The sequence below is a fragment of the Pongo abelii genome, chromosome 13 (assembly GCF_028885655.2).
Source record: "Pongo abelii isolate AG06213 chromosome 13, NHGRI_mPonAbe1-v2.0_pri, whole genome shotgun sequence".
Classification (NCBI taxonomy): domain Eukaryota; kingdom Metazoa; phylum Chordata; class Mammalia; order Primates; family Hominidae; genus Pongo; species Pongo abelii.
This window is the reverse complement of record NC_071998.2, coordinates 59,197,699-59,223,505: the sequence shown is the minus strand read 5'-3', so window position 1 is coordinate 59,223,505 and position 25,807 is coordinate 59,197,699. Positions and strand designations below refer to the sequence as shown.

The 25,807-nt window shown below is 39.2% G+C and overlaps 1 protein-coding gene across 2 annotated transcripts in view; it reads right to left on the bottom strand.

The window, feature by feature from the left end:
• Nucleotides 1–25,807, bottom strand: part of PIP5K1B (phosphatidylinositol-4-phosphate 5-kinase type 1 beta) — a 310,275-nt gene that overhangs the window by 181,968 nt on the left and 102,500 nt on the right. For both annotated transcript variants that reach the window (XM_054520016.2, XM_063714238.1), the window contains 2 exons: nucleotides 13,917–14,001; nucleotides 9,790–9,858 (listed from right to left, as the gene is read on the bottom strand). In XM_054520016.2, coding sequence (XP_054375991.1) covers nucleotides 9,790–9,858 — 69 coding nt within the window. In that variant the 5' untranslated portion in view covers nucleotides 13,917–14,001. The remainder of the gene's footprint in view (nucleotides 1–9,789; nucleotides 9,859–13,916; nucleotides 14,002–25,807) is intronic.

Genomic DNA, 25,807 nt, shown 5'->3' with positions numbered 1-25,807 from the left:
CAGTGTACCATTTGGGAGAACTGGATTCCCACAGAGGAAAATAACTTTCAAAATAGTCATCCTCCTAGCTAATGCTTTCTTTACCAGATGTTTTTAAGTGATTGAGATGATTATTATTGAGTTGTGACTCTTTCTGTGACAGTCTACAGAACTGCCAGTTAGGTTTTAAAATGTGTTCTTCTCCTAACTTGACAATCCAAGATATGTCACCACTGTCAAGTGGATCTCATTCTTTACTGTCAATTTTGAGTTCTGCACTCAGGGATAATTTTTGAAATGATCACTTTAGTCATCTTCCCATTTCTAGTGTTATGCACAGTGTCCAAGGGATTTTTTTGTTTTTCATTTTAAAATCACTACATACTTTCTAGAAAAAGTTATTCTTGAGGCTACAGTTCAGATTCTGTGTTCAGAAGTGAGATACACTTTGATGAGAAAAATGGCTTTGGAACCAGTGAATCAGGGAAAACATTTTAAAATTGTTAAATTCTAGGTGGGGCATGGTGGCTCACGCCTGTAATCCTAGCACTTTGGGAGGCTGAGGCAGGTGGATAACCTGAGGTCAGGAGTTCGAGACCAGGCTGGACAACATGGCGAAACTCTGTCTCTACTAAAAATAAAAAAAATTAGCTGGGCATGGTGGTGGGCACCTGTAATCCCAGCTACTCAGGAGGCTGAGGCAGGAGAGTGGCTTGAACCCGGGCAGCGGAGGTTGCAGTGAGCTGAGATCAGACCACTGCACTCCAGCCTGGGCAACAAGAGCAAAACTCCGTCAAAAAAAAAAAAAGTTAAATTCTATTAATTTGTTCCCATTCCAAAGCTGTCTGAGTTTATCTTACTGCCCCCTGCTACTATTGCAGATAATTGAGAATCACTGTTTTAATGTCTTGAGCAGCACTGCCCTCCAGACACCAGAGCATTCAGACAATAATGCACTGGGTAGGGTCTTACAGATCCTGAAGAAAGGCAGTTGGGGTTAAAATCCCAGACTTATTCTGCCACATACTTGCTTTATGCCCTAGAGCATTTAATTAACCTCTCTGTACCTCAGTTTTCTCATCTGTAAAATGGTAGTAATAGTATAACCTCATAAGGTTGTTAGGAAGATTAAATGAATTTTCTAAAGTGCTTAGAATGATAGCGGGCATACACTAAGCACTTATGTTAACTCTTATTATTAGCATTGCTTTTAAAATTGCTTTTGATTGGTAATAATTAGGCTTTAATTCACTGAATTAGTAGGCTTCTCGTTAAAATAAACTCAACATATTTGATAAATAAAATTCTTCCATCAGCCAATGATTCTAACTCCATAAAACAGCAAAAACTCTGAATAAGCACAAGGTATGTTCCCTACGACTATTAAGTAGATGTAACACTAGAACCTAAATTACATTGCTGTCATCTTTTCCCAAATTCAGAACAGAGAACTTTAGAATTTTAAATTTTTATGTTATTTTGCAACTTAAGAGCCACCTTAAAAAAAATTTTATGTGCTCAGGCAAAGAAGGGCAGGTAGTGAGCGGTGAAAGTGGATGAGCCACAGGCCTCGAGGAAAGGGGGCCTGCTGGCCAGATCAGAATCAGGTTGGCTGAGCTGTGCAGGGAAGCAAGTGAACACCTGCTTATATTAAGCCTTTTAATTGAAAAACAAAAGCATCGTTGTGCCCTGAGAACAGGGGCCACAGTTCAGATGGCCCCACTGGCTGCAGTAACACTGAACACCCCAACCTCCTCGCCTGCCATTCACACCAAACTCAACAACATTGTGGGGTTTTTTGCCCGTGAAGGAAGCCATGCAGGAAGTTTTGGGTGTAGAATACGATTTCCTATAGTTCGCGTTTTAGAGACAGCAATGTGACGTTTATTGGTATTAGGGACCAAAACACAGAGAGTCTACAGTTAATGAGAAGGCAGAAGTACAACAAACCTGGGTAACTTAACGTATGGAGGCCGCCTCCAAAGCGAATGCTGAAAGAGGTCACTTCAGAATGAACCATTCTGGGCAACAGACTAATGAGAGGGTTGGCTCGCTCAGCTGTTTTAATCTGAAGCTGCCAATTCTTTTTGCTTAATTATCTGTAATGTCCTGCTTAAAACTCATAAAGGCAGGTTTGCGATCACCTGCTTTAGTACTTAGTGAGGAAGGCGACAGAAGCACAAGTGTTTGGAGGGGTGATCTGACAGGGCGGGGGGTGCATGGTAATGTGATATGATTACACATGCTCCTAAGTGTAACGGAATTATTTTAAAAATGTCCCCTCTGTAAATGATGCAGCTCACCTCCTTGCTGCTTAATTTTTTAAAACACAACAGTTTACTATTTTTTTTTTTTTGAGATGGAGTCTTGCTCTGTTGCCTAGGCTGCAGTGCAGTGGCACCCGTTTACTATTAAGAGCACATCTTTCTCTCTGATTTTAAACACCTGTTGCTGTTGGGACGAATACAGCATCATGCCCCAGTACTGTCAGCTCACCTCCCATGCCCAGGCTTGACTGCAGCTACCCCCAGGAGACTAAGTAACCCTTCTCCCCGGGAATCCAGTGCTCCGTCCCCATAGAACTAATCTGGAAATCAGAGGCTCAGGGATTGCATTCTTGCTCATCAAAACAGTGACTTCACTCATTAGTATTCTACTTTTCCCAGTATTTGCTCATGTCTGTTAAATTGTTTGATCCTCACAGCACTATAAGCCAGCTTGGGTAGATATTAATTAATTACATTTTATCAATGAGAAAAATTAAGGTTCACAACAACTAGGAAAAATGCCTACGGTTATCCACCAGTATCTGGAAGAGCTGGACTCACATCCACCCTCTTCTTAAAAAGGGTAGTTTGATTTGAACAAGGCTTCTCAGCCTTGGCACTAACAACGTTTAGATAATTCTTTGTTTTGGGGGTCCATCCTCTGCATCATAAGATGCAGCATCCTTGACCTCTATCTCCTAGAAGCCAGTAGTGCCAGCCCTCACGTTGTAACAACTAAAAATATGTCCAGATATTGCCAAATCTTCCCGGGGGGTGGGGGCAAAATTGCTGGTTGAGAACCAGCAGGTTAGGGTATTTTGGATTAAGGTGGATTAGGAATCACACTTAGAATACCAAAGGGTCATTCATCCTAGAGACCAGCATAGCTGCTATTCATGACAATTGCTGCTTAGCACAAATGAATTTGCTTGTTTTATGGAAGTGGCGGCTTTCCAGAATCTGAAGGAAAAGAAGAATGGTCAGGACAGAGAACACACTCCAGCCCCTCTTCCCTCCAAAATCCTGAAATGTTATTTGTTCAATTTTTGAATTAGTATTACCTTCACGTAGTTCAAAATTAAATATGCATAGAAAGATGTATTATTTACTTATTTTTTGAGCTAGAATCTTGCTCTGTCGCCCAGGCTGGAGTGCAGTGGCGTGATCTCGGCTCACTGCAACCTCTGCCTTCTAGGCTCAAGTGATTCTCCTGTGTCAGCCTCCCAAGCAGGTGGGATCACAGGCTTGCACCACCGTGCCCAGCAAATTTTATATTTTTAGTAGAGATGGGGTTTCACCATGTCGGCCAGGCTGGTCTCCAACTTCTGACCTCAGGTGATCCACCCATCTCAGCCTCCCAAAGTGCTGGGATTACAGGCATAATCCACCATGCCCAGCCATAGAGCCACCGAGCCACCATGCCCGGCCATAGAAAGGTTTACACAGAGAAGTTTCCCACCAACTAAGGACCCTACTACCCGGTTCTCCCCGGAGACAGACAGTGTTACCAGCCGTCAGAAACATTTTATAAAAGACCCTGTATTTAAAGAAATACTTTCTTTTAGATCAAAGTGTCTCTGAGCTATTATCTTACTCATGTTGAAAATGCAATAAAAGGCATCTTTCCTTGGAATGTGGTCGGGGTCAGGTACTATTTCCTCCTACCTCACCACTGCCTGCCTCCACCGATAGGAAACTGTCTCAGACACTGGAATGAAGCAACAACCAAGGTCTTCAAAGATAAAACAAAAGTGAAAAAAACTGGGCATTTGGGTCAAGGATCCTGTGGGTGTCCTGGTCTGGTCAGTTTCCCACTAGAGCTTTCTGAGTGCTGTCAGCACGTGTGCCTGTCACAGTGAAAACCAGCTAAAAAGACTCTGCACACTGTAGGCGAGGTGTCGGTGCCACAGGCAGGTGGCCTCTGCCCCCATGGCAGCCTGCGGTCATCAAAACCAGAATCTCCCAGTGGAGGCCTATTGTGGGCAGGCCCAGAAAGGAGGGAGAAACAGAAGAGGAAGGGGTGAGGGGCCTAGAACGACAACATTAGGGTGAAGAGGTGAGACAAGAAGAAAGGCAAATGGCAGTGCACGTTTCCCATGACAGTCAAGGCCCTGGTGTTGGGAAACACTGACCCCACCCAACGGACAAATGACAACATGGGACATCATGTGACTGGAGCTTCTAATCATCTTCCTAACAAAGAACTGCAAGGTAACCTGGCATATGTCATTGAACCACCCTGACATCTGTTTGTTTTGGAGAGGTGGGGCTGGGTCATTTCTTCACATATAAAACAGACAAAACTTGAATGTCTAGCATCAGTATTTGACTTGCATTGAGACCATGCGCTTTCAAGTAAACTCATGCCCTGCCTCCTGCTTCCTTTTAGGTCTCTTGCCTTTTTAAACAACAAACAAACAAAACCCCAAAATAACACAATACTCTTTCCCAAACTTTCCTAGTTCCACCAATGGCAGAAAACTTCTGGTAGTTGCACTGACTGGAAATGTAATTTTCTTTTCAAAAATACTCCCCACATCTTTTCCTACTCAACTTTGCATCTAACTTTGTTGCTCAACTAACACAAAAGCCTTCCCGTGTCATCTCCCTCAACCCTGTGCAACTTGTGCTTTGCCACTGGCTTTGCACAGGCCTTTCATTTGTCACTAGCCCCTACAACAATGTTACAGTACATCACCGCCTGAAAACTGCACTCCCCAGCATGGCAGTCATCAGCCACGCGTGCTTATTTAAGTTTAAATTTAACTAAAATTAAGATAAAAAATTACAGTTCCTCAGACACACTGGCCACCTTTCAAATGCCCTATAGCCACAAATAGCTTATGGCTACTGCATTGGTGCAAATTATAGAACATTTCCATCATTGCGGGAAGTTCCATTGGACAACACTGGCCTAGAACATAAAATCCAAACACCTCAAACCAGCACCCAAGGGTAGCTGTCATTTAGAGCCAGCCCATACTTCCAAAACTGCCTACTACTTTCTCCAGACACCGCCACTTAGCTTTGTCCAGGCCAGCCTCTCCCGTAATGCCAACAAATCATGCTCCTCCCTGTTTCTGTGCCTGTGCTCATTGGACTCCCTGACATCAAGACAAACAAGTAGGTAAATCAGAATGCACAGTCATTTAAAAAGTGGAATTTTTGGCCGGGCGCAGAGGCTCACACCTGTAATCCCAGCACTTTGGGAGGCCGAGGCGGGTCGACTGCCTGAGCTCAGGAGTTCGAGACCAGCCTGGGCAACATGGGGAAACCCCATCTCAAATAAAATACAAAAAATTAGCCAGGCGTGGCGGCGTGCACCTATAGTCCCAGCTACTCGGGAGGCTGAGGCAGGATAATCGCTTGAACCCGGGAGGCAGAGGTTGCAGTGAGCCAAGATCGTGCCACTGCACTCTAGCCTGGGTGATAGAGTGAGACTCCATCTCAAAAAAATAAAAATAAAAGGGAAATACCACTTGTCTTGGCACTTACTCAACACCGATTTGGGTCAAGATTTAATTTTTTCATGTGGGTCCCTCTTTTTTCTCCCAAATAAGTTGTAAGGTCAGGGGAGGCAGAGACAAGTTCTTACATTTCTTTTGCATCCTCCTTTTTTCTTCTCACTTTTTTACACCAACAGGGAGGTCAGAGGTTTTAACCGGCCACTGCCTAGGGGCCAGATTGGGTCCACAGGCAAACTGTTTTGTCCAGACTGTATTTTTAAAAACATTTGAATTAGTTGCTGTTATTTAAAAATGGCAGATTTCACATCAAAATTTTCATCTCTCTTTTCTTGAAAAACATCAGAGTATCTGGCAACCCTGGGCGAGCATTCATTCATAGCTCTGTTGGCTAGAGCTGACTGCCTGCTGCCCCTTTTAAGGAAGGCGTGGGTTCTCCTGTTTACCATGGTCCCCTCGTTTTCTCACTCCCTTCTTAGCTGCCTGGCCCCAGTAGGCTTCTGCATTTACAACTCTTGCGGAAAGCACTCAATAAATTAACTGATAATGGAAATACTCCACTCTGTAGATACAGCCAGGCAGCCTTTAATGCCTGTCTTAATGGGTAACTTGTTTGTTTTATGCAGCTAAAATCAAACTTCTTATTTTAGCCATTAGCTGAAGACATTATTAACCTCATGGACCAATGTTAGCTGTTCTTCCTGGGCTTGCCAAGAACTGAGAATGGATTCAGGAAATGGTCAACTGCAAGACAAAAGGCAGCCAGCCTCAATAATCACATGCAAATAGCTGAGACGCAAAGTAAAGTTGTCTCATGAACACTGAGTGTTCCCTAATAACACGTGGAAATCATAGCACTCATGATGCTGAATGTTGCTGGCAGCTGCCCAGTAAATCTGGGGCTCCATACAGAAAGCCTAAACCTGCCGCTTAATTCTAACAATATTGGTTTCTTCCCTTTTGAACTCCTCATTATAGACTACTGTGTTCTAAAACTGTTTTCATGTCTTGCCTTTCCTACTCCACTGTGAGCTACTTATAAACTCCTGTGGTATATTTCTCACTCCTAGCGTAAAGGACCAGGGGCCTTAACCTGGGATCCATGGACTGGCTTCAGCCAATGCAAAAACACAATGGGTCATCAAAGCTTCTTAGTAAATCTGTGCATACCTTACGGTCAGGGCTTCAGGACTGGGAAAGAAATTTAAGGTATTTGTAAAGGGAATAAGATGTATGGTGGCCTTGACAACGCCCGTGTAGTCTGTTTGCTATCATTTACAGTTTTTCTGTCATTTGCATTTGCAAAGCACTGCTTTTATGCTTTCATTAAGGTCATGGATGAACATGGTAAGCTACCCAGGGCCAACTCATGCATCATGCTGGTGGAAACCAAGTGAATAGGGAGCAAAACTGCCAGTTTTCGAGACCATTAGTCCAACCAGATACAAACACACTAAATGTAATATTTAACCCATACTTATCCACCTTGTCTGAAAGGAGACTAGCGAATCTTTTAGACACCTTTAAATCAAGACTCATTAAATTTGAACATACTCTTTATGAGTAATTTAATGACTCTCTCAAAATAGGAAATGCAGTTAGTTTGAAATAAACTACATCTTTATGAACTTCTCCAGGTTTGTAAAAGATATGTTTCTTCTCTAAATATGTATAAACCATATGTTTAATAATAATGCTCAAATTATACTGGGGAATAATGTCTCACTTATAATCTGGTTTCCAGAATGTACTCTTCCTCATTTTTGAAAATAGGAATAATATTTGCTTATGTCCTGTTTTCTGACAATTTTCCCATTCCCAAATTCATTTAAAGCTCACATTCAGAGGTTTTCCTATTCTAGCTTTAAGTTCTTTCATCTGAGAAATGGTTTATCTGGACCTAGAGATAAACACATTTGCAATAGCTCACTCCTAAGTCCACCATGAATACCTTCTCTAGTTTGAAGATCAGAGAATTAAACTGAATAATTCAGCTGAGCTTTTACCTGTCAGTAAAACAACACTTTCTCTAAGTGATTCCTTCTTCTTGCTATGCATATCAATACCATATTTATTAAGAGCTGAAGTTCTAAGTGCTGTGCTGGTCTTCTTGGTGCTTTTTAAGAGAAGCTATGTACATCCCCTTCCATTGCTTATACTTTTTAAAACCAGAAATCATTAATAAGATCCTGATATTATTACACATAAAAAATTGTTCATTAAAAAAATTTCTGGTCCCCTTAGGTTTTCTGTGTCTTTCCTTATTTCTCCTACCATAGAATTTGATTTTTAGTTTTTACAACCTAAAAAACATTGCTGAGTTAAATATCCTACTAGAGACATTAATCATAGAATTACCTATACTAATTATTGAAAACCTGCTTGACTAAATAAATTCTTGGGCAGGGTACACTTAGCAAACTCTGAGATGTCATGGTCACATTTTTTCTGTAACTTTTGCAGCAACAAAGGATCTCCTGTGAGTCAGAATTTGGTCAAGAATTTCAGTGCATCTTGATGCTGATTGAGAATACCGCCTGAAACTGATCTGAAGTAATAACAGGCTAGCAACGTAATCATCTCTGTGTTGGTCCATGCTTGAATGAATGTACATGGAATCTTGGGTAAACGAGACAGGATTTGGTTTTTCACCTGTATCTAAAAATAAATAATGGTGTATTGTTGCCTTTGGCCCAATGTACAAATTTTATAAAATATACTACGGCACTTCTGAGCTCTTGAATCTTTGCCCAACTCTTTTCCAACCACACCACCACTTTGAATGACAACCTCCCAGTTTGTATTTCAAGGTTTGGCTGAGTGGAAAAATCAGATAAAGAAGATATACCAGGAAAAAGGGCACATTCTCCCATATGAAAATGGAACAGAAAATACATCATGCTAGTTCCATGACCTGAATATGTGGTCAGAGCACATAGCTCATGTACTTTATGACTAAACGTCTTGCAGGCTATCCATCAAAGTATAAAAGGAAAAATTAAGAAATAATAAACCTTCAATACACAAACCTCCTACTCTTAAGAGGGCAACATAGCAAGAACTTTGAAAAGCTAAAATGTATAGTCAATTTATAATCAGGAGTAGAGGTGCTTGGGAACATATTTTACCCAGTAACGTGTTTGAACATTAGCTTGGTAGCTGGGAGTCGAGAATTTATCAGTCAAAGACTGGTAAGTTAAGATACACTAGGAAGTCTGGAAAAAGACTTTTTGTGAAATGGGCTGAAGACATAAAATCTGAGTGGCTTAGAAAAGGTGGGGAAGAGGAGCATCTCACATTTTAAAAGTTTTAAAATATGAAGGTAGGAAATGTTTTAAATGTTGGTGGAAAGTAGTGAGTCCATTAAAGGATTCATATATTATACACAGAACACCGCATGCCCTCAGGGGCCTTCTTCTTAGGAATAAGAAGGGTCTTCAAACAACTCTCTTCACTCAATATTCTATATTATGGTGAATTGACCCCCAAAGATTCCCATGCTCTAATCCTTGGGACATGTGAATATGTCACCTTCTAAGGCAAAAATGAATTCAAGTTGCAGAGGAAATTAACATTGCTAATCAGCTTACCTTTTAGATAAAGAATATTAATTTTTATTAATATTTTTCCATATTTCTATGAGCCTAGGAGGGCTCAATGCAATCACACAGTCCCTTTAAAGTGTCAGAGTGATACAGCCTGGGAAAGACTCCACCGGCCATTGCTGGCTTTGAAGATGGCAGGGAGCCATGACACAGGGCACGCAGGGAGCCTCTAGAAGCCGGAAAAGACAAGCAAGTGGACTCTCCCCTGGAGTGTCCAGGAAGGAATACAGCTCTGCAAACACGTGGATCTCAGCCCAGGGAGACCCATGTCAGGCTTCTGACTCACTGAACTATAAGATAATGCATGTATGTTGTCCAAGCCACTAAATTTGCAGTAATTAGTTATAGCAGCAACTGGAAACTAAGATAGTAACTAACTTACAACTGCTTTGGAGAAAGAAAGGCCTTTGATAATATTCATGTGCCAAACAGCAAAACAGTGTTCCTCTTTAGAAAATAAAAAAGAACACTCACCTTTTTATAGGTTTTTTCTTCATTTTGTTTTCCAGGTGCTGCCTCTCCATTTTCAGCAGCAGACGACATCTACAAGAGAAACACACTGCCCTTTGAACTTCAATGCTACTCTGAAATACAATATATTAATAATATTGCTAACCAAAGGATCTATTTTAGTTAAGTATGTTTTTGTTATTGCTATTGCTGCTGTTCCTAAGAAACGAAGACAGAAACATTTCCGAATACTAAAAGAAATCTGCATTCCTTAATCTTTCAAAAATAAATCTAAAACATTTTCATAATATATTTTATCCCATATGCTCTAAGAAAGCATGTACATGTGTATAAGTTTCTTTCTACAAAGCTTTTTTTTTTAGAGACGGGGTTTCACTCTATCACCCAGGCTGGAATTGGAATGCAGTGGTGTGATCATGGCTCATTGCAGCCTCAAACTCAAGTTCAAGCAGTCCTCCCACCTCAGCCTCTTGAGTAACTGAGATTATAGGCATGAGCCACCGTGCCCAGGCTACATAGCCTTTTAAAAAACTTTTCTTCTGGTTATACATGCTCACTGTAAAATTATCTGGGAAGTACCAAAAAATATGAGTCAGAACAAAAAAATTACTCAATTCTACTACCCTTGGGCAACTCCTCTATTCATATTTTGTCATATTTATTTCTACCTTTTATTATGTGTATTTTCATATGAAAAAACTTACAATACTATCTTACCCAGTATTTTTCACTGAACATTTATGTAATAAACATTTTCCCATTTGATTACAAAAATATCTTTGTAAGAATAATTTTTTTCTAGTTGCAAGATATACCACTGTGTGGACACCACTGTGTGTTAATACTTTAGTCAATGCTAATATTGAAGGATAGTTGAGGCAGCTCAAAGAGTTTTGCTCCTGCAAATAGTACAATAATTAGTTTATGCTTATATTTTTATCTAACGTCAATGTTTTCTTGGACTCGATTCTTGGAATTGCTAGGGCATACTAGGGTATTAAAAAATTTAAAGCTTTTACTACATATTGGTAAATTTATTTCCAGAAGAGTATACTCATTCACACTGCTATCAGCAGCGAGTGGGGGCTTGTTTCATCACACATTTAGTAATGACTGTTATCATCTTAAACAGCTTTGCTAATCTGACAGGAAAAAGAAATCATCTCCTGGTTTTAATTTGCATCTGTGAAAATTACTGGTGAAGGTTAACATCATTTTCACATCAGTTATAGTTCTTTGTATTTCTTCGAGTCTTCCATTGTTTCGTCCATTTATCTATGGAGGTCTTAATGTTTCCAATATTGATTTTTACCTATTATGGTTATTCATACTAGTGGTTTGCTTATTTTTATGTTTTAAGGTCATTAATTGCTTGCCAAGTGCATTATTAATATTCTTCTGTGTTACTATCTGCCTTTTTGTTTGTTTTTGAGACAGGGTCTCACTTTATCACTCAGGCTGGAGTACAGTGGTGCCATCACAGCTCACTGCAGCCTCGACCTCCCAGGCTCAGACAATCCTCCCACCTCAGCCTCCCAAGTAGCTGGGACTAATTTTTTGTAATTATTTTGTTAGAGACAGGGTTTTGCCATGTTGCCCAGGCTGGTCTCGAAATCCTGAGCTCAAGCAATCCTCCTGCCTTGGCCTCCCAAAGTGCTGGGATTATAGGCATGAGTCACTGTGCCCAGTTTACCGTGTCCTTTTAACTTGTTTCATAATTATGATATAGAGAAGTTTACATTTTTACACACTCAAAACTATTGCGTATCTTTGTGAATTCTAATGCCTTAAGATTAAATATGTTTTTTCATTGGGAGATCTGATCTTCAAATGTGTTTCTCTCTCCTCCTAATGATAAGATTTTCATGTGACCTATAATTCATCTAAATTTTTAATGCCAGTTATGTTACTTCTGTGGTAAACAAGGGTAACTTCATAATTAGGGAACCACAATTTAAGGGTCTTACTTTAAACTGCATGCAGAACATTTAATACACCAAGGAAGGGTAAAATTTCTGACTTTCTTTTATGCTTTTGAAGCATGCTTTAAATTCTGGGCTTTTAATAAACACAGCATATGCTAAACCTAGGAATTCATCAACCACTTCTCTGCCTTGGAACTAAGTGACTGAGTTTACCCACACTGCCATGAGCTTGATATGACTAAAAACCATTCAGGAAAATAAATGCAAGAATCACGGTGAGCCAACCTCACCAGATCTAGTACTGCCCACCAATCAAACCACCCTCTTACATAATTTTGCAATTCTATTTGCATCTATTTAATCTGTGTTAGAATAGAGTCTTCAAGGACAGATGTTTCACAAACTATTGTTTTCCATGCTGTATCAGCTTAAACTGACTTAAAGAATAATTCATTTTTCTAGTCTCTTTATAACAATATTTAGTAAGTTTTGAATAAAAATGCCAGAAGAATTAAAATGGTTTATATATCAGGCTCAGGGTAAAATACAGGCCTTCAATTGTTTAACAGAGCCAACAGAATGAAGACCTCCCTAAAGAATGCCATTCCAGTAATTTCACTTTTAAGACTTTGCAGCTTTTAAAACCAAAAAACTACAAGAGCAACTCTGAAGGGTGCTTAAAAAAACAACCTTAATGAGAGGTTAACTAACTGGCATGAATGAAGGACGGAGGATGAGATGGTCTTAAAGTATTTTTATTACTTTGTGAATCATCCCTGACTTCACAGTAGGGAAGAGGAGGAGAAAAACAGGTAAACTTCTATTTTTTTTTAAACACTTCCTTTTAAGCAGCACAAAACATATAATAATGATAAATGAAGGCCATGAACTATCATCTGGATTCAAGGGTTATTTATTTATTTTTCCCGTAGAGTGATGTTTAACAAAGGTCACATAAACCTATTAACCAGGGACATTGGAGTTGGAGAGGCCATGTAGCAGGGACAAATAAGATGCTTGGGGATGTACTGGTAAACTGCAAAGGGCCGTTACAATGGTCACAATAATGACTAGTGTTTCTTCTTAGACTTGCTATGCTTCTGCACCACATCATCTGTAACTAACGAAGTCAAGGTAAGTATGAATTAAAAACATTGTTTTAAAAAACATTATATAATCATGTTGGGCATGGTGGCTCACACCTGTAATCACAGCACTTTGGGACACCGGGATGGGATGATCGCTTTAGGCCAGTAGTATGAGACCAGCCTGGGAAAAACAGTGAGACCTCATCTCTATAAAAAATAAAAAATTAGCCAGGTGCAATGTCTTGCATCTATTGTCCCAGCTACACAGGAGGCTGAGGTGGGAGGACTGCTTGAGCCCAGGAGTTTGAGGCTGCAGTGAGCCATGATCACACCACTGCACTCCAGCCTGGGCAATAAAGGAAGAGCCTGTCTCAAAAAGAGAAACAAAAGCAAATACTGTATCATTTTAGATAAGGGATTTGAGTATATTTTGGTATCCACAGGTCCTGGAATCAATCTCCCACAGATACCAAGGGCTGACTGCACTGAGTTTCCTCTTGGGGTGATGCAGATGTTTTGGAACTGCATAGAGGCAGTGGTTGTGTAACATTGTAAATGTACTAAACTGTACTAAAAATGAACACTGAATTGTTCATTTTTAAATGGCTAATTTTATGTTATATGAATTTCACCTGAAAGACACAGCGAGACATCGTCTCTAAAAAATTTTTTTGAAGTTATAATCATGTGTATTTTCCATGTACACATAAAAGGAAGGAGGAGACATTCTCAGAAGTTCTGGTGATTATCTACAGATGATGGGATTATAAATGCTTTAGGTTTTCATCTTTATATTTTGTTAGATTCTCCAAGTATTCTACAGTGAACACTGCCACACTTAAAAATAAGGAAAATACTATTTAAAAATTTAACCACACATAGTAATTAACAACAGAGACCACATCTTGGTTTTTTTTTAACCCTTTTGGCATGCCAAAATTCATAAAATTTCTTGTTTCTGTTTGCTTGATGTTTGTTTCAAATTTGATATCAGAGTTAAAGGTTATGAGCTAGATATATGTTTTAGAATATTTGTAAAAATATTTACAATAAAAAGGTAAGGGCTCTATACTGATTTGATCAGAATTAATTAAAAATACAGACTTTATTTCCTTACCTTTGTAAATGAAATGGCAAGTCATCTGTAGTTGGTAGTGATGGGTGGCCTACTCATTGTTGAGACCGTTTTCTTTCCCAGGTTTCTGTTAAAATCGAAATTTCTGGTCATTATTTATTCATATCCCTACTACATCTCCCAAAAAAGATCAGAGGTAGCTATAGGGATACATGCAATATAAGCAGTTAAAATTAAAACAAAGGAAGGAATGTGGGTAAGGGAAAATAAACGTGGAGAGCAAGATGATTCTATCAGCAAGGGCTGTGCATAGAACATAAGCCACAGGGTCTGGTATGGTTGTTGAATAAACTTTACAACTTGACTCTGAAATTCCTGGTTTCCAGAGGAAAGGAAAATACAATCAGTTACCAGATGCACAATGAGCAAAAGATAAAAGCAAAGCAGTTGCTCAAATGAACCACAGGTATCTGGAGATTCAAGCTGGAGTGGAAAATTCTCCCATGGATCTTCATAGAGGAGACACCATGTGACATGTGGACAATTTTTCAATATTATCCCTATGATAAACTACCTGTGATTTCCATAAGGGCTGATTAGATGACACAACTTCAAAGAAAAGTTCAAAAAAGCTGTTGTGCTATAATTGTGTTTTATACAGAAGAGATACTTGCTTACTGTAATCAATTTAAAAATGTAGAGAGGTATAAAGTAAAAATGAATTAGGCTAGGCATGGCGGCTCACGCCTGTAATCGTAGCACTTTGGGAGGCTAAGGTGGGAGGGTTGCTTGAGGCCAGGAATTTGAGACCAGCCTGGGCAACATAGTGAGACTCTGTCTCTTAAAAAAAAAAAAAAAAAAGAATTAGGTCTTATCTCCCCCACCGTGCAATAGCCAATATGAACATCTGTTTGTTTCATAGCCTTTCAAAATCTTCCCTATGCTTTTTCACACACACATTTATTTCTGCCACTTGCTCTTATCAATATATTTTTAAAATCTATATATCTACCTCATTTAAAAATAACTGCATATATTCACAAGATGGACATACCATTGTTTAACCAATCACTCTTCTGTGGATGAACATTCAGACTGTTTCCAAATTTGGCTACCTTAACCAGAGCAGGAATAAACAGTCTTATTCAAACATCTTTAATGTTCCAGTACTTTTATTTTTGTGGGAAAGAATCCTAGAAGTGGAATAACTGTGGGGCCAAACATGATAAGCATGTTAACTATTTGAATGACTATTGCTACATTTCTTTCTGGTGCAAAGGTTGAAGCAATCAGCCCAAATGTGCATGGTGAGTGCCTGCTTATTGACACACTGATCAGCACTGGTGTTCGCCATCTTTAAAAGTGTTTGCTCACCTGATAGGCATCTCTGGTTTTAATTCGCCTTCTCTCACTACTAATGGGGCTGATCCTTTTCACAGGTTTATTAGTGATTTACAATTCCAGATCATGCCCTTTGACTATTTTTATACTGGGCTGTTTTATCTTTCTTTTATAAACAATTTGTGAGAACTCTTAGTATTTAAAACATTAGCTCTGTCCTAGAGGTTGCAAGTATTATTCTTCTTTTGGCTTTATTTATTGTGTCTTGTCATTATAGACATTTTAAATTTTTACACAGTCAAATCTGCCAATTTTTCCTTTATGGATTATAAATTTACTATCTTGCAATTTTTCCTTTTTGGAGGATGGATTATGAAAGAGAGCTCCCCCTAACGTGATGTTATACATGTATTCTCCCATATTTTCTCTTGATACCTTTATGGGTCCATCTTTAATATTAGCTCTTACTTCAAATGGAATCTAATCCAAATGGAATATTGCCCCAGATGGACAGCTAATTGCCCCCAAATCATTTACTTTATGATATTTTCCTTACTGGAAAGGCACCTTTAGCATACATTAAGTTTTCCTATATACATTGGTTTAGTTATGGCATCTACTCTGTTCCAAACATTGACTTGTGGATTCCTAAGCTAATGCCATATTGCTTAAAATGCAGTAACATGATAGTATGCTTTGATGCCTGCTGGCACGACTTCCCCATGCTGACTCTTTTTCCTTCAAGTTTGGAAATTTTCCTGCATTTATATTTTTATGTGGCCTTTAAAAACATGTTGATTGGGCTGGGCACAGTGGCTCACGCCTGTAATCCCAGCACTTTGGGAGCCCGAGGTGGGTGGATCACCTGAGGTCAGGAGTTCGAGACCAACCTGGCCATTATGGTGAAACCCCGTCTCTACCAAAAATACAAAAACTAGCTGGGTGGGGTGGCAGGTGCCTGTAATCCCAGCTACTCGGGAGGCTGAGGCAGGAGAATTGCTTGAACCTGGAAGGCAGAGGATGTAGTGAGCCGAGATCAGGCCATTGCACTCCAGCCTGGACGACAAGAGTGAAACTCTGTCTCAAAAAAACAAAAAACAAAAACAAACAAACAAAAAAATCGTGTTGACTGAGCTGACAACACTTTTATCTTCCAAGTTGGGATTCTGACTGGGATTATATATAGTTATTTTAGAACAATTTTTATCTTTAGGATCATAAGTTTTCTCATTTGAAAAGATAGTATAGCTCTCTAGTTCTTCAAATGTTAGTTTGTCTTTTACTACAACCTTTTTTTTAAAATTTGTCTTATGTCTTACTAAATTCACTCCTGGATATTTTCATTTGTCACTCTTTTAAACAGAGTGAAATATAAATCCTTATATTTCTAGAAATATAAAAATATAAAATTAAAAATCCTTATATTTCTAGACTAAATCTTAACTTTGATTTGATTTCTTAATCTTTTTAAAAGCATATTTTCATAAGTGATATTGAACAATGGTTGTGGCCATCTTTATCAGTTTTTGGTATGAAAGAATTTATACTTTTCATAAAATTGGAAGGCTTTCTTTATACGCACTCACGTTTTTTTCTGTTTATTACTCTTCTCGGGATTTATAACCTTTCTTTGAATCAAATTTTGGTAATTTACAGTTTATTAGAAAAACATCAATTTCCTCTAGATTTCAAAATTTATTGCCATAAACCTGAACATAACATTGTCTTATTGACTTATTTTAATCCTTCTGGGATCTGGGCAATTTTTTTCCTCATTCCTAATGTTGCATGTGTATATATACTTCTTTATATTATATACATATTTTCATTAGTCAGATTCTCTCCTTTTAATTGTTTTGTGGCCAATTACATTAATTTTAGCTTTTGTCATTTAATAATACCTTCTTTCTTCTGATTTTTAAAAAAATTTCTTAGATGCAATATTTAGTTTATTTTTCATTCTTTTTTTTTTAATAGTATCCAAAGCATTTAGGCTATAAAGTATTCCTAAATGCATTAACAATTTCTTCATAAGTTTTGATGTGAAATGTTCTCTTTAATTAACTTCCAGAGAATTTGTCATTTTGTATTTCATTTTCAATTTGATCCAGGAATCATCTATAAGAAGGCTTCTTAATTTCAAACATTTACATTTTACTTATTATTATTATTTCACTGTCAATTTTTTGTTTTATCACAGTGGGATAAAAAAGGGGATGAGTAAAACAGCTTTTCCCCCCAAATTCATTTAGTTTTTTCCTGTGGCCATAGAAATAGATTTTTGTAAATGTTCTGTAGACACAAGAGAAAAATGCAGATTCTGTGTTTATAGGGTATAAACACTATATACAAATACTAACCTGTATCATTATTTGTCTACTTTGTCAAATTATGAAATAATAATTATTATTAATTTTTTTGAGACAGGGTCTGGCTCTGTTGCTCAGGCTGGAGTGAAGTGGCATGATCTCAGCTCACTGCAACCTCCACCACTTGGGCTCAAGCGATCCTCCCACCTCAGCCTCCTGAGTAGCTGGGATTACCGGTGCACGCCACCACACCTGGCTAATTTTTTTTATTTTTTTGTAGAGATTGCGTCTCACACTATGTTGCCTAGGCTTGTCTCAAACTCCTGAGCTCGTGATCCACCTGCCTCAGTCTCCCAAAGTGCTGGGATTACAGGCATGGCCACCGTGCCCAGCCAAATTATGAAATAATTATATCAAAATTCCCTAATATAATTATAGTTTTGCCATGTTCTCCTGTATGTCTACTTCATTTTTTTGCCTTATACATTCCAGAACTATGTTGGTCAGGAAACAAAGGCAATGCCTATAACAATGTTTTGTTTACTATTAATTACATTTGTTGTTACTATACTTATTTTTACTCATTATTTCTTTGCTGGTTTGCTCATATTATCTTTTTGATTTTAAATCATTTAAAAACCTGTTTTTCAATTAAGAAAGCAAAATGACTATACACTATTTTCACTGCCCATTTTTTCCCTCGGCCTGCTGTGTAGACATGGAGATGAGCTACCCAGATCTCCTGTAAGAAGGGAAGACTCCCTTACTGCATGCCTCTGCAGGGAGCCAGTTTAGCCTAGGTCATGGCCTTCCTGGGGCAGTCACCTCTTGTGACTGAGTGGCACGGTGGCACTCTTCCTCCAGCTCCCCATCAAGGTGGCCCAGGCTTTGTGTGTCTTGCATGGGACTTTGATTTTGTGCTCCTTCCCTCATCTTTTTACAGGTTTTATCAGTTTCCTAGGGCTGTCCCTATAAAGTACGACAGTCTGGGTGGCTTCAAATGACAGAGATTTATTTTCTCACAGTTCTGGAGGCTAGAAGTCCAAAATAAAGGTACTGGCAGGGCCATGCTCCCTCTGAGACTCCATAGAATTCTTCCTTGCTACTTTTTAGCTTCTTTCTTGGAGTCCCTTGGCTTGCCACTGTGTTACTCCAGCCCTGGCCTCTGTCACCATTTAGCGCTTCTCTCCATGTGGCTCCCTCTTCATGCGGCATTTTCTTCTTCTTATAAGAACACCAGTTATACTGGGTTAGAGCTCACCCTCATGAACTCATCTTAACTTGATTATATTTGCAAAGACCCTATTTCCAAATAAGGTCACATGCACAGGTACTGAAAATTAGGACTTCAACATATCTTTCTGGGGAACATAATACACGGGTATTAATTCCTACTAAGCATCTTGCAACCAAAACTGTGTGCCAGTGCTTGCTTCCAGAGAACCCAATCCATGACATCTCTTTTCTCTTTCTTGTCCATAGGTAGAGATACTTGGAATATTTTTACTCTTTCATTGCCTGCTCCACTCCAAGCTACTAAATATCTCCTCATGGTCAACATGTCTCTTCCATTTTAAGAAATCTTAATGAACAATTTAGACTTCATAGCCACATTATGATCATTTATTTAGACTTGACCATAAGTTTTGCAACGTTCATTGCTCATCACTCTTTCTTTGGCTCTTCATCTCCTCCTACCTTGACACCTATGTCCTGATTCAATTCTCAGAAGTGGCATGTAGATGGCCCACTCTGAATAACTCCATGTCCAGAAATGTCTTCCTTTTGCTCTTATGTAGGAATAGAGCTCTTGGCCAATGCAGGATTCTTGGCTCACAGGACTTTTGTCCCATCTCTCTGTAAATACTGTATTGCTTACTGCTTACTTCCCAGTTTGTAGATGAGTAGTTTCATGTTAGTCTGATGCTCCCTGCGTTGGAAGCATGCTGGTTTTGGAAGCATGCTGGTTTTCTCTGTCTGGAAATCTCTGAGGGTTTTCTCTTTTAACATTGTTCAAAATTCCATAATGATAGATGTGCCTTTTTTCATTCATCTTCCCCAGTAAAGAGAAACTGACAAGAAGTAAATACATGGATATCCAAATAGGCAGCTATGTGATAACCTGACTTAAACCACAAATAGAATTTAGGTTATCTCAATGAGGAATGAACAGGCTGCATATCTTTCAGGCAGTCCTCCATGACTGGTTATTTCTCCTAATCAGTCTTTTGGTAAGAATTGGACAGTGGAGTACTCAAAGTTGTAGTCTCTGGCAAGAGCCTGGAATGCAGAAATTCCAATGGCCAAGTAAGGACATACTCACAAGGTTCAGGTCTCCTTAGAAGATGTTACTATGTAATCTGACACAAGAGTCCCATTTAAAACTTATTTTCAAAAATTATTTCTGATATGAAAGAGAGCTAACCTATGGTGTCACATGTTTGGACTGTTTAGCACCAGCTCAGTGAGCAATAATACGTGCCAGACAATGAATTTTTTTTTGACTATGTAGTTATTTATCTATTATTTCTGGTATTTAGCATCTGGATTCTGTGACCTTAAGGAATAAATAATTTATACTATTTCATAGCTTTCTATAGTTCTATGTTTTCACTCAGTTTGAGAGAAGGGAAGATCATGTATTGAGCAACTACGATGTGTGAAATGCTGCCACATATGTGATTTCATTTATTCTTGCAAATAATCCGTTGGCACTCCCCGATTTAACATGTGCTATTTTGACACTTGTAACTGTCCTATAAAGTCCATGGGATGCAGTCATTTTAATTTTGCTGAGCTGGGCTCTCTTGCTGTGAGGCTGGTTTGTAAAAGTGAAGCCCTTAGTTGGTAAATGAACCTAGCAACCATCCACTCCCACCCCACACACCTCCATCTCAGCCTGGCTTTGCCATTCTCTAAATCAGTGCTGGGCATTACAACCACCAGGGAAGCTTTTTGAAAATTCAGCTTCTGGGGCCAGACACTGAAACCAGGGAATCACTACCTCTGCGTAGTAGACCTAGGGAGTCAGTATTTTCAGCACGCTTCACAGGCTTGGGATCATCTAAGCTACTCTGACCAGTAAAGGCAATAAAGAGAGTTTATCACTTCAGGATTGCTTTCAGGGTCTATTAGGGAAAACAGAAACCACTTTGGGTATATTAAAGAGGGGAAATTTAATACATGGAATTGGTTATAAAAGTGATGGGTGAGCTGAAAAGCTAAGCAAGAGATGGTGATGAAACAGATTAAAATCAACATGATGCCACTATTGCTTTTAGGGCTGCAGGCACAAGAGGAGGTGGTGTTAACAGACCTCAAAAGCAGAGGTCAGCTGGGGTCAGAACATCAGGACGGGGGCTGACTGGCAGAAGTTGGAACTGCAGTAGGAGGGGTATGTTTAGAAGCATGGAGAAGACAGTCACTATTGGAGATGCCACCCAAGACACATAGGTTGGGGGAGAATATCCTGGTTTTTCTCGTCTACCTTCTACCCGCCAATCCCTGTCTATGGCTCCTAGAGGCCAACCTCATGAAAAGCAACTGAGCCCATAGGAAGCCTGAGAAATGCATCCTATATGGGATGACTTCCCTGTGATACAGAACACGGGAAGAGTAAGGAATGGTTCTGAGGACAAACAAGCCAATGATGGGCCATAAAACAAAATAGAAATTATAAGGAAAGTGGGAAAGCAGTAGGGGAATAAGCCTGAGAAACATGATTCTCAATGGAAATGTGGATTGGGGGGTAGGCTAGGAACTGGTACACATGTTTCTACTGTTATGGCTCTGGGAATCCGTTAAGAGCTTAAATAGATCACTATCAAGTAGTCAGGGTCTACCGCAGCCCCTGCATTAAGTCTAGGAGGAAGGAGAGGAGCGAGGTTGTGACTTGGGATGATTTTCCTGGAGTCCAGTCAAGTGGTAGGGCTGAGATTTGATCCAGGGTTGTCTGACTTCAAAACTAATGTTCTTTCCACCATAAACCTCTCTCTCTTACTTGTTCTCTCCTACATAAAAACAATGAGAAGATTGTCTAATCAATATTGCACCGCATTTTTCAATTTGTAAATGCAATCAAAAGGTTAGCCAACTATATTAATTTACATAATTATTTCCTATAAAACTTGTTCTACATCAGTGAGCCTCAACCCAGAGGGCATGTCTTAATTGAAAAGGTGGTAGAGGAGCTTTTTAAAACTCTATAGTTACCGAAAGTTTTAGATATATTGTGCCTGGGGGCCATATGTGAGTCAGAAGCAACCCTTTCAACCTCTAATTCCCCAACTAGGGCCATACAACTCAGTATTTTTAATTTGCCACAGATGAGTTTGCTTCTCATACATGGCCAAATAAGTGGGAGAATTGCTAATTACCTAATCACTTAACTAAGTAGGCCAATCTGTAGACACAAGAGGTAAGGGACACTAGCCATGAGTCCTTACTCATCTTCCCATAAAAACAAACACTTTATTAAACACTGATAAAGTGAAGCAACAAGAATTAATTGGAAGAACACTGGGATAGGCCTCTGAAGGCCTGGGTTTCATGTCCATCTCTGCTGCTGTCCACTTCTCTTCGATTATAAATTGTGCTAACTCCATTAGATAGTGCTTTTGTTTTGGTGCCTCTGCCAAGTTTCTTAGGTAGGGCCTCACTTCAAATCCTCTTTGGAACAAGGAGAGGACTCATTGATTATTCGGTCATTATGAGTGCAACTTGCCCTATGGGAACTGGGCTTCCAATAGGATAGCCATATTCAAATATTTTCATGCCATTCAGGCTGTGTATGTTAACATTTCCTAGTGCATTTCCCAAAAGACAAAGCAATTGGAAGATAATTTGGGCCTTGGTCACACCTGCATGTTAAAGTTAATCATTTTTGTTTTATTTATGCTCTTTTGAATTCATTTTTATTACCTAACACCAAATAAATTCACTCTTTCATTCATTCAATGAACATTTATGGAGCATAACATGTCAGGCAGTAAGCTAGGCCCGGGGCCATAATGACAAGGACAGGTCCTCGTCTTCAAAGAAATCCTATTAGCAGGAGAGACAGGCTTTGCAGTGGCTACAATTTACAACATGACATGTCCTTTACTCTGGGTTTTTGGAGGAGGAACTGCATAAGTCAGCCTGTGGGGCTCATGAAAAGCTTCACTTATGAAGAACACTGAAATTGGACTTAGAGCCGTTTGCTGGGGACATAAGGTTGAGAGGTAGAGGGTGGAAAAGAGTCTGGGCACCATGTTGGCTTGCTTACAAAAAGACCCAGCACCATGAAGGGTATTTAAATTTTCATGGGTGTACTCAGAGATCATGAGTCTTGCATTTTAAGAATTTGCCCGCAAGTAGCACGAGGTTTAGGATGTTACCTAAAGGGTTACCAACAGACTTCCTCATTGCTCCTTCCACCTATGATCGTAAGTCCCTCTTAAATCTTGTGCCAGAATAAATAACAAATGTGTGAAAATTTATATGGATTCATGAAAACCTAGGGAGCTATTCTTAGGAAAACGTCAGCCTGGTTAACAGTTTTGCTGGGAAGATAGGAAGTATTATAGTTCTTCTTCTAGAGCCCTTACAAAGAGGCGTGGTATTTTTTTTAATGTGGGTTTGGCAACAAAAACAACAGTAACAACAACAACAAAAAGCAGGAGAAAGCAAAGGTTTAAAATGTGCTGGGTTATTTTCTGAGGCTTAAATATAAACAAAAAAAATACACCAAACTGAAACAATCCTTAACATAGTTTCCAAAGCAGAAATGCCTGTATTTTTCAGACCAGAAAAAATTCTTATATTAAGAAACCATAGGCTTAGAGTTTTTTAAAGAATATTTGCATAAACTCTCAAAGAAATGCAGAAAATCTGTATGTTAAATATTTGTACAATGGAGGCCACTTCTACATACATATGTTCAGACATATGGTACGTTACACATTTGTATGCTTAGAAGCTGTAAAAATAGAACTATGGTGTCTTACATTCAATGTAAAGCTCTCCTATTCTTACTGATGAAAATAATTTAAATGAGGTTTCGCTTCATGTATCTAATATTTATATAACCAAGCCACTGTCAAAACCAATTCCAAACGATGGCACCTGCTCGCTATGAATCCAAATGGAGACCAATCAAAACAAATTGCAGGGCTCTTATATTCTCTCATAAAACACATTCATCAATTCTCAGAATGGCTCTCACAAAGTGAATAAACAGAATAGCTATAAATGGCAATGACAAAAGGATCAGCATCAAATGAACCACTTGTAATTCATTTTCCTAACAAAGGTTGTGCTAAAAGAATTCATAAGCCTTTTCAAGCCAAGCCTTCACTGCAAACATTAGACAGAAGAAAGTCGCCAGTGAAAACAGCCATGACGGATGTGTTGCTTTCAGACCAATGTAACTCACAGCCTTTCATGAAAAACACTGCTACTGCATGATCTTCTCCTGCAATGATTTTCATTTTACATATACAAAGACATAGTATGTGTCTGTGTGTATTTGGTGGTAGTGTCAGGGGGTGGTGGGGAAGCTGGGACTCAGGGGGAGTAATTAGTTAGATAGTCATGATATTTGGCATGGAGGCAAAGAATCCATGGAGATTTAACTAACACTGTTACTTTTCTGTCTCTTCCCAGTCACATCTGGGATAATCACAAATAATCTCACATAGTTGAACTTCTTGCCTCTATAACTTGCTTACATTTTTTCTTCCCCTTTTGTTTTGTTTTGGAGACAGAATCTTGCTCTGTCACCCAGGCTGGAGTGCAGTGGCATGATCACTGCTCACTGCAACCTCTGCCTCCCAGGCTCAAGTGATTCTCCTGCCTCAGCCTCCTGAGTAGCTAATATTACAGATGCACACCACCATGCCAGGCTAATTTTTGTATTTTTAGTACAGACAGCGTTTTGCCATGTTGGCCAAGCTGGTCTCGAACTCCTGACCTCAAGGGATCTGCCTGCCTTGGCTTCCCAAAGTGCTGGGATTACAGGTGTGAGCCACTGTGCCAGCCTCTTCCCTAGTTTTTACCATACATTTGATACTGGGTAGACTTCACAATATTATATCTTTACTACATGGCAATATTTCTCATTTTTCATTCACCAGCTTATGCTTTTTGTCCACATTTTATTTCTAAGCTATTTTCCTCTTTTTTTCCTAAGAGTACATGCCTTGGGAATTATTCAATTATTACAACAATTATTATACACCATATGCAAATAAAACCAGTTTTGATTGGCAGAAAAATGTTTGGTCTCAGAAACAAATAAACAAGTCTGTTTGCCTTTGTTCCTGTAGCAGCCTGCAAAGTATTTCTGGGTTTATGTCATTTTCTATTGAGAAACCAAAGCCACATAGATCCCCTATACGCCCCAAATACAAAGAACAGCTGATAGTTTACCCTGCCACAGTGTCTGGGGGCTCTGTGACTGTGGGGAAGTCTGAAAGGCCATAGCAAGGAAGCAGGAAGAACTGTTAAATAACTACAATCATTGGAGGGGATGGCCAATGCTGTTATGGGCAGAAAAGGACTGAGCAGGAGACAAATTTTGTCGAATGGAAAAATTTTTTAAAAGCCTTTCTGTAGTTTGGGTGAATAAGCTTAATTCGTAACAAGTTATGAAAGTGGTTTCAAACTAGGCACAAATGTAAATGCCTAGATAGAAGCAGTCATGAAATGACCACTTAAGATCTATTCTTCAATGAGGAGGGTATTCATTTACTCAAACATGTATTCCCGGATGTCTTTATGTGAGGTACTTTGAGGTATACAAGATGAATGAGATGGTCCCTGTTTTCAAGGCACACAAAAGAGAAGCCAAAACTCAAGCGCACGTAATAATGGGAAAGTCTTTAACAGGATTAGAGTTAATACTTTTACTTAGCTTTGCCTCTAACAACTATTCAATCATCACAGTCAGAGAGCTTATATGGAATGTTCTTTAATATGTAATAAAAAATTAAAAAGCAAAAAAAAAAAAAAACCGAGGCCAAAAGAGATAATAAATCAGCCACTAATCACTGAATATTAAATTTTCCAAGTGTTTGATATGTGTTTGGCTGTGTGCAGGTTCAAGACATACTGGGCAGGCAGCTGCTTTCAACAAACCAACAATTTCCCTAGAGAATCAAAACTAAAAGGAGTTCAGAGGAGAGGGAGGTGACAGTGGTCTAGAGTCAGGGTCTACGGTCAGCATTCTTAAGTCATGGATGAGATGTCAGAGCAGGAGGGAAGGAGCAGGCGTGGAGAAGGGAAGGGCCATGGCATGTCTGG